The sequence below is a fragment of the Sylvia atricapilla genome, chromosome 20 (genome assembly GCF_009819655.1).
Source record: "Sylvia atricapilla isolate bSylAtr1 chromosome 20, bSylAtr1.pri, whole genome shotgun sequence".
Taxonomy (NCBI): Eukaryota; Metazoa; Chordata; class Aves; order Passeriformes; family Sylviidae; genus Sylvia; species Sylvia atricapilla.
In genome coordinates this window covers 7,715,195-7,724,295 of record NC_089159.1, presented here as the reverse complement: position 1 = coordinate 7,724,295, position 9,101 = coordinate 7,715,195, and the positions used below count along the sequence as shown (strand labels likewise).

General features: G+C 44.3%; 1 protein-coding gene across 1 annotated transcript; it reads right to left on the bottom strand.

Moving 5' to 3' along the window:
- Positions 1 to 408: 408 nt before the first annotated feature.
- SHPK (sedoheptulokinase) lies at positions 409 to 9,086 on the bottom strand. The gene is made up of 7 exons (XM_066333461.1): positions 8,553 to 9,086; positions 7,232 to 7,373; positions 4,471 to 4,654; positions 3,189 to 3,341; positions 1,973 to 2,148; positions 1,663 to 1,863; positions 409 to 827 (listed from the first exon to the last, which is right to left on the bottom strand). The coding sequence occupies exons 1-7, from the start codon at positions 8,760 to 8,762 to the stop codon at positions 433 to 435; spliced, it is 1,461 nt and encodes a 486-aa protein (XP_066189558.1). The 5' UTR covers positions 8,763 to 9,086; the 3' UTR covers positions 409 to 432.
- Positions 9,087 to 9,101: the final 15 nt, after the last annotated feature.

Here is a 9,101-nt window from a genome sequence, read left to right as displayed (position 1 = left end):
TTTTAACATTCAAATAAAGACTAGGAGAAGAAAGAAATTCAAAGAGCATAACACAAGGGATAAAACTTGGACATTTTAAGGGAGTGCACAAATGCACCAGTCCAAGTTACAGCAGCTCACCTCTCCCAGTCCTTTCCAACATATTTCCTACCAGGAAAATGAGCCTCACAAGAAGTGTCTTTTTATGTAAGAAGTTAATTGATCTTTCCTAGTCACTCAGATACATTTAATGTGATAATTACTTCTCATTTCACAAATGGGAATGACAGAACAACAAAATGTGCAGACCCAGGAGAAGCAGACATTAAATGCAGGGGCTTTGTCCCACTGTAATGAGTGAGAGTGCGTGTGGAATAAAATGGAAAAAAACCCCATTGTAGAGTCAGGAAAAAAAACAGAAGCTGCATCTCAGGCCACTCCAAATCACGACTTTTATTTACTATGGAACATCACCATAGCTGCCCCCATAGCAGAATCCACATCCTTCCCATAAACCACAGGGAATGGCAAAACCCTCTCCACCTCCTGCCTCAGCACCTCGTTCTTGGCCAGGGCACTGCCACTGCCCAGGACCCTCCTCACGCCCACGTCCTGCAGGTGCTGCACAGGTAACATGGAGCAGAGGTTCTCCACCAGCCCCCGGCACAGGGCTCTGGTGACATGGCCCAGGGACAGCTCTGAGGCACCAATGCTGCTCACTGATGCCAGCAGCTCAGGAAGGTGTCTCTCTCCAAATAGGGTTGGGTGGATTGAGAGCTTGCTGTGCTTTTGGGCCAAGGCTGCTTGGATTATCCTTGGGTAGATGGCAGATTCCTGAACTTGAAGGCCTGCAGATGGGAAACACCGTGTTACTGACAGGAAAGGGTCTGCTGCATCTCACATGTGGACACTTACAATGGACACTGATGCACCTGGTCAGCAAAATGTTGGAGGTCTTTTTCCGTGCCCCAAAGGTAATTTCGTGTCCAAGATTATGAAGCATAATTCTCCTATCTGATTGTATCCAGAATGTGCAATACCAGAAACCCTTTTCTGATTACAGCAACTGCCTTTCCTGACAACAGCAGCTACTCCTTGCCTGTACTGTGCTAAGTTCCACAAAATAGTATCTTTAAAAGGGCTAACAGCAGGGTTCTGCTTCCATGTGAATGCAACATTCACCTCGAGTACTTCCTGAAAGAACAATTTCAAATCTCATTTCTGTAGAGCAAAACCCAAGAGATTATTAAAAAACCTGTGACTGCCATGCTTAAAGCACTTAAAAGATGTTCCATGAGTCTGAGTCTTAAAACCCATTAGAGTGCTGTAAAATAAGCACCAAAAGGACTCCTTTGGACTGCAGTCACACAAAATTAGAGGCTGTTGTCCTCAAATCTGCCAACCTTGCCCTCTGAAAATTAACTTGCACAAGATAATTCTGTCCTTGAAACAAAAGAAGGCCTAGAGGGAATATGAATGTGGAGTCCAAGCATGACTGCCCCAGCATGTTCAAAAGCTTCAGCAGGAAATTCCAGAGCTCTGGGAAGAATGACCCAGGAATTACATCCTTGTTCCCTTTATGGCATGATGGAACAGCTCTAGGCTTGATCCTCTGCCTCAGCTTCCTTTTACCTTGATGATCAACCTCAGTTTCGTGCTTCAACTCCCCTTGGAATGACTCACCCAGCTCTTGTGCCCACTGTGCCACCATTCCCACAAATGTTGCAAGGACATTCCCTCCATTCAGTGATGCTGCCACTGCCAAGTAGTCTCCATTGAAGTAGGGAAAATAAGTGACAGTTGAGGAAGGATCTGGTGTCTCTGGAGGCTGGAAACCCAGGGGCATTGAGATGGTCAGCTGAGCAGAGGTGCTGATATTAAGAACTAAAACACACACACAAAAAAAGGAAAAAATAAAATAATCAATGTTTTACTAAGCTACAATGAAGGAGAACAATGAGAAGAACAAATTAGATACCAAAAGTGACCATACCTGCATCAGTCCTCTCAGTCAGACAGGAATAAACAGAGCACTGGAAATCTCCCAGAGCAATTCCCACTTTTGCTCCTTTGGGTATTCCATGCCATGCACAGGTTGTCCTGCCTGCAATGCTGCCAGGGTCTCCCACCTCTGGGAGCAAGTGCACAGGAAAGCCAGATTTTTTCAGTCTGGAAGCAGAACACCATTATTGGAATAAAGCAGTTTAGGAATGTGTGGCATTACTACAAAAGATTCTTTGAAGTCACAGATGAACCTGGCCACACATTTGTGGCTGCTGGATTTATGGATGCTTTCACCTGTTTAGAAAGCTTTGTCTTGGACAGGGCCAGCATTCCAGTCCAGTCCAGTGGGCTAGGTAAACCAGTCTGGAAGAATAAATAATTTTCCTTTCTATGCAATCTGAGCACCTGAGACTATACAGTACACGCTCAGCAAGTTTAACCTACTGATGTCATATGGACAAGCAGGTCCAGGGTGAAGGGACAATCACAAAACCAGCAAAAAGTGCAGTTAAGTATCAAAGAACTTCAGTTGTCATGCAATTAGTAGTCCACGACAAAATCATGAAGAGTTAGGTCCAACAAACTGCTTACACAATCAGCTGCTGGTGATACAACACCACCACCACATTAGTAACAGCTCAGTCAGCAAAAGGCAAATTTCTGTCACTCTTTCATACCTGGATGAGAAGATCTTTCACTTTGCAGTCCTGGCCTAACCTAAGCCCTGAAATATATAAGGCCTTAGCACTCAGCCCTGAAAGAGCAAATCATTAAAATAAATAAGTAAAATAAATGAACTGACTCCTTCTAAGATTTCCTGTAGATTAATAGCTCTTAAGTATTATCACAAGTCTTAGCATGAAGCTCAGCTGAAAGAACTAGAGAGTGGTAACTGTTTACAATGGCACAGGTAACATTGTGGCTGTGCTTGTCCATCCCACCCCTCCACAGAAAGGGAGAGAACAGCTGGAATCACTGATAAATCTCTCAGCTCTGCTGCTTGCAGGTATTTCTAAAAATACTGGGCCAGATTTTATCAGATTTAAACAGAGTAAACTCTCAATAGCTCTTCAGTACAGGCCACATTGATTAGGAATAATTTTCAATCCCTTTCTATGTGTCATCAACAGTCAGGGCCCAAAGAGGTGCTCACAGTGCCTGAGACAAGTAGGGCACAAACCCCACTGAATGGCCTTGGCACTTACATGTCAGTATTCCAGCTCTTGTTCCTGCAGTTAAAATATCCCCAGCTGGCAGCATTCTGGACAGACATGAGGGGCTTCTTCAGGTCACACAACATGGCCACCACGTAGTCCTGGATGGTACCAGCTGCATCATAAGCCTTCAGAAAATCTGGACTTTTAAACGAGATATTTGAAGAAAAGAAAATAAAAAAGGGGGTTTTGCTTTAAGGCAGTGAGAGAAGACAACTTTCATTGCTAGGGGAACTTCCAACGTGGGTCTATTTAAATATCAAACAGCCACCCCAGTGATCAACCTGCATTTTATTGTTTTGGTTTGGTTTTTTAAATGGAATTTGTTATCCAAGCTGCAGCAATACTTATCTCCAGCTTTAAGGAATGGGGTGTCTAGGTTCAAAAGCACATCATTGAAAGAATTACCAGGAAAGCAGTAATTATTTGTGTGAAATAAAACAGCATTGTTGATCCTGGAGCATTATTGAAAAATAGGCAAATTCCCACTTGCTCTGGGATTCACAAATGACATGAATGGGAATGTACCAAATGTGAAGCAAAACAAAGCAGCTGGACTCATGACTTATGCAGCTCTAAAGATCACACCATGCTCCACATATCTGCTGGACACACAGTGGAAAAAAACAAAGTCCAATAAATTTTTCCCCATTTATTGAACCTGAACTCATTGCAGAGGAAGAGACTGGCTCAGAAAGATGAAACTGAAGAGCAAATCTTGCTGATACCAAATCATAAATGAAAAATTATATGTTCTGCAAACATGCCACAATAAAGCAGAGCATTTGTGTCACCTCATGAGGATCTATCTCAGTGTCTGAGGAAGGAAGGAACTGAAATTAATTTAGAGACTCTGTTTTAGCATCTGGCAGCAACCAGACCAAGCAACTCTGTTACTGTTTTAAGCATGTCTGTACTTTCCACAAAGCAGCACAAGGCAAAATGACAATGTTCAAACTGCAGAGCTCCTCTGAGCAGTATTACAGACTAGAATTATTTTATGATACTTTAAAGCTTCTGTTCCTATATAGCCAAAAGCTTATCCTTTTATTAGAGATCTGTAGTATTTTTACAAGGTCAGAGACTCTTGCATGCTTAGTTGCACATAGCTTATATTAAATACTGCCATTTTAAATATTCTTTGACTACTCAATTAAGATTATGATAATGGAGAAGCGCAGCCCCTCAGCCTGCAGCAGCACTAACGTGCCACAAGAATACTAACTGTCACATAAATTCCAGATGAGAACCAGCCTTTAGAGCAGCAATGTACCTGTTCTTTGAATACCAGAAGACTGTGGCACATCCAAACCCTGTAGCCAGGCTGACGTGTGACTGGGGCAGAGGAAGGGAAGTGAGGAAGGAGGGGCTGCAGCGGCCGTCCTGCCACGTCACCAGGTGACTGACCTGCTCTGGCTCAAAGGCAGGGCCTGGGCCACCCTCTGACCACCTGCAACCTGGAAACAAAACAGAATCCGAGAAATCCAGTGACTCCCTTCAGCACAGCCTGCCTGGCATTCCTCATTTCTGCACACAACTGATAATTTGTTAAACAGATCAGAAACAGAGACTGTAATCAAATTAGTCTTCGTTTTCAGCCCTAGATAACATCATAATGCAAATCGCCCTTTGTAACAGAGAATGGTATCCAAAGCCTTCCTTCTCTTGAAGAGAGACATTAAAGATACAACTTAAATAACAGGTGACCCTCACAAAAAACCCAACCACAGTCTGCTGTGTGGGGCTGGCATGGCAGCTCTCACATAAAAACCACGGCTGGGATGTGCCACATCATCACCTGCAGAATGCTGCCTCAGTAAGGAACAGCCCAGGACGGACAGCACAAAGCTGCATTGTTGCTTCAAGTCTGCCTGTTCTTCACTGTTTGCATTTTGTTCTCACACAGCTTCAAGAAAACGAGGTGTATTTTTAGAATTTATCTACTTTGTTGACATATTTCTCCTCTGGGAGGAGAAGGATGATTGATGGTGATGTTCACCAACGAGGTCGAAGAGGTGGCTGCCTGTGCAGCAGATCTTTGGCCTGCTTGTCAAAGTGTGTGTAAGATGGAGTCAGAAAAATAAAGTTCAGAGTTTCCCCTGCTGACCTTTCTGCTGCCTGCTCATTCTTTTGTGTTCCTAACAGCAACACTGCATCACCTCTGGAGCCAAAGCAACAAGAAATCTGGATCTGTGAGTATTAAGCAGTGGACTGCAAAGTACTAAAGAGTAAAACCCTCATGGTACACACAACAAAGCTTCACCAAAGGTAGGACAGGGTTGAATTCAGGCTTTAATTCATTCTCCCAGTCCAGCACGTTCCTTTTGAGCAGAGAGCACCACAGCTTTGAGGAACCCTTCACATTCTTTCACGGAAGAGGAGAGGCTGGGCTGAAGCACTGTTTGCCAGCACATTCCAGGGCACAGCTGTGACCTCTCCCAGGCCATCCCTGGACACAGGGCAGGGACAGGACAGGTCACTCACTCTGGAACTCTTGGGTTTTGACCAGGGAGCAGAGAGTCAAGAGAGCCACAAATATGGCTAAAAAACATAATTCTTGGGTTGGATACAGGGCTTGGAAGCCAAACTCACACAGCAAAAAGCAGCCCTGAAGGCTGGGAGGTGCCATGAGAAACATGCAAAACAAAACACATACTTTTTCTTGTTCAGTTCCCTCAATTCCCTGTTCTATCAAATCTGTTTGAACTGAATTTCCAATTGGCTTGCTTTTCTAGTTTTAAATGGATTCTAAGAAATATTATTAGTCATAAATCTAACCCTAAAGGATGCCATTAAAATTTTTATTTGTGTCCCAAAGGTCCTGGATTCACTTAGGCCACTCAAAACAAATGAGAGCAAACACCCTCTTTCACTTGATAGATATCAAACTAAAGTGGCATGTGGCTTTAGGACATAAAATATTTACCAATATGACATAAGAATCTTTGTCTATGAATACATGAGGTTTGTTATGCAGCTCCTGGGACAGCTGGAAAGCAACAGCAGCTCCTTCAGTCCATCAGCCCTTGGACTTCTTTCCTTCTAATCATTTTTAGTATTTAATGTAAAATTGCAGCCAGTAATGAATAGTACAGTGCCTCTTGAAGCAATTAAGACCCTGACTGGTCACAGGCAGTGACCAGCACTTTTGGGAAATCTGCTCTGTGGTTTACAATAAATCTTTACTTAATCTGCATAGCTCCTGTTATAATAAGACTTGTGTAATTGTCCAGATGAGCACATTACAGGGTTAAATGAAAGAAGGCATGGACCCACACTCTGGAAGCCTTAGACTTCAGTAGGTTTATAAGGCATTAGCCAAGAAGATAATCCATCCCTATCTCACAGGGCTGGCAATCCAAGGCCTGGATTCTTCAAATATCCTCACTATCACAAGGATTATCTCAGTATTTGCACAACCAAGCCCCACATGACTACCTCACTGCAGCTGATTTTGTTTCTGAGGTCTTGGCAAGCAGCTGAGCATCCACAATCCTGACCACAGTCCTTTCTCAGCTCCTACTAACACAAGCATAAGCAACAAAATAAATGCAACATGACAGTCTATGTATTACTTCCTAGGGGGAAAAAAAAAAAGTCTTGGGATTTTGGGGGGGGAAAAAAACCAGAGTTTTTGAGATGCTGGACAGCATCTAGGTAAGGGTTTTATGAGGTGAATAAAATCCCCCTCCAAGTTATTCACATGATGCAGAAGTTCTTTCAAATGGCAGCAGACAGCACATGATGGAGAAACAATTAACAAGCCACAAATATGCTATTCCTCCTTCGTGTTAATAATTGTGCTGACTCTGCAGGGATGTCATTAGGCTAAATCCTTTATCATTAACTATAATGAGTGGCCGAAATTTCAGTAAAAAAAAAAGGCAAAAATTCCCGTAAGAGATCTCCTGTTAATTCTGTTTTAGAGAAGACCAAAGTGGTGCAGCAGTTTAATCACAGAATCACTTCCCTGCTACAATTTCATTTTCTGCATCACAATACACTGAGCAGGAATGTTAAAGAATTAATGTTACCTTTATCACTTTTCCAAAACACAACCCCATGCATTTGTCCAGAAATACCAATGTGGGTGACTTGCTGAAGCTGCTGCTGAGGCAGAGCAGCAAGGCATTCATTCAATGCTCTTATGATTTTCTGGACATCCTGCTCCATTCCCTGCAACCACAAAACATTATCCTGAGCACAAAGCCATTAGGAGTCACTCAGTGTATTTATTAAGCAAGGTTGTTTCAGTCAGAAGTGAAAGCCAGAGTTCACTTAGTTCAATAGCATTTATTAGAGGAATATTCACTGCCAAACTGTAAAAAGAAAAGAAAAGAAAAATTGCAGAAAACCCCACAAACCCACAAAAACTAAAAATCAATACTAGCAAGTTGAGCCTCTTAAACTGAAGGCCAAATAATTTTTAATTTCCTAAATAATCAAACTCAACCATAACTTTAAAAAATCCATCACCACTGACTACAAGCTTTCATTAATTCACCCTACCTACTGCTCTTCATTTTCCTCACAAAGAGAATTATCCATGTGTTCTGGCAGGTGTGCAGGCTCCCCTACCTCTTCCTAAAGCTCCTCCCTGTTTACTCACTGATGATTTTGATGATGCTGATATTCCATTTCTGGATATTCTATTCCTAGAACCACCCAGCAAACTGACCCAACTGTTCCCCAGGAGAAGCTTGCACACTTTGAAAGGCTTAGGTTACTTTCTGAAAGACCAGCTTGAAGATTACAAAACTATTGCAACAGAGTCAACAAATAAATGTGAACTTTGTGCATAAGTACTTTAAGCTGCATAAATCAGAAGGAGGAGGGTTGGCCTGTTTGGTATCCTTGGTATCAGAAATGGTGCACATTTTTTATGATTCTGATTAATTTTTTTTTTTTTTTTGATTGACCAACACTATGGATGTAAAGACCTTTAACAGGAGCACTTGTTCCTGGTTATTTCCACAGGGAGTTTCCAGTTATGATTACACCTCACAATGAAGTGTAAAATAAAATACCCTTCCAGCTGACAAGTGGTTGCTGTTTCCTGACTGGGAGTGTCAAAGGTAAGGCAGTGGCTCATAGGAGAATAATTTTAGTGTGTCTTAGGCAATTTTTCAAAACCTGGGTCCTTCTTAAGTCGAGCAGCTCTGCTTGACTTCCCTGAACGGTGAGCAGGGGGTATTTTAATTCTGCTTTTTAACATCCAGACACATGCTGCCAACCTAGGCACAAAAACAACCCAGGAAAAGCCCCTGGACTCTGTCCAATGTCCCGAACAAAGCGGCACTGCAAGGCAAAGCCGGTGTCCTGCAATTTCCCTCAGCACTCGCTGCCAGCCCTTACCTGCGGCGCCGCTCCCAGGCTATCGCTGTATGCCTGCGTCTCCCTGGAGCAGCTCTGTGCCAGCGCCAGCCCTCGCTCTGTCCCTGTCACCAGCGCTGCCTTCACCGACGTCGTGCCCAGGTCAATGCCCAGCACACAGGTGGGCCCATGGCCCGCCGCGGCCATGAGGGGATGGCTGTCACCTTGTCCAGGCGGACCAACACCCACCATGCGGAGCCCCACACGGCTCCCGGTGCCGCCGAGCCCCACACGGCTCCCGGTGCCGCCCGAGCCCCACACGGCTCCCGGTGCCGCCCGAGCCCCACACGGCTCCCGGTGCCGCACACGGCTCCCAAAGCAGGGCAGGAGCGCGACCTGAACTTCGCCCTCAGGCTGAAGGTGCCTCCCTGCCCTCAGCGCTGCCCGGACACTACCCCTCCACTCTGACAACGACAAACCGCCCCTTCTCCAGATAACCCGCGCAGCTTTAAATCAACCACGCTTTTTCTCAAAGCCAAACCACCACGGCGCCGAGCCCGCCCTGTCTCTCCGCTCACAGCTCTGCCCCCC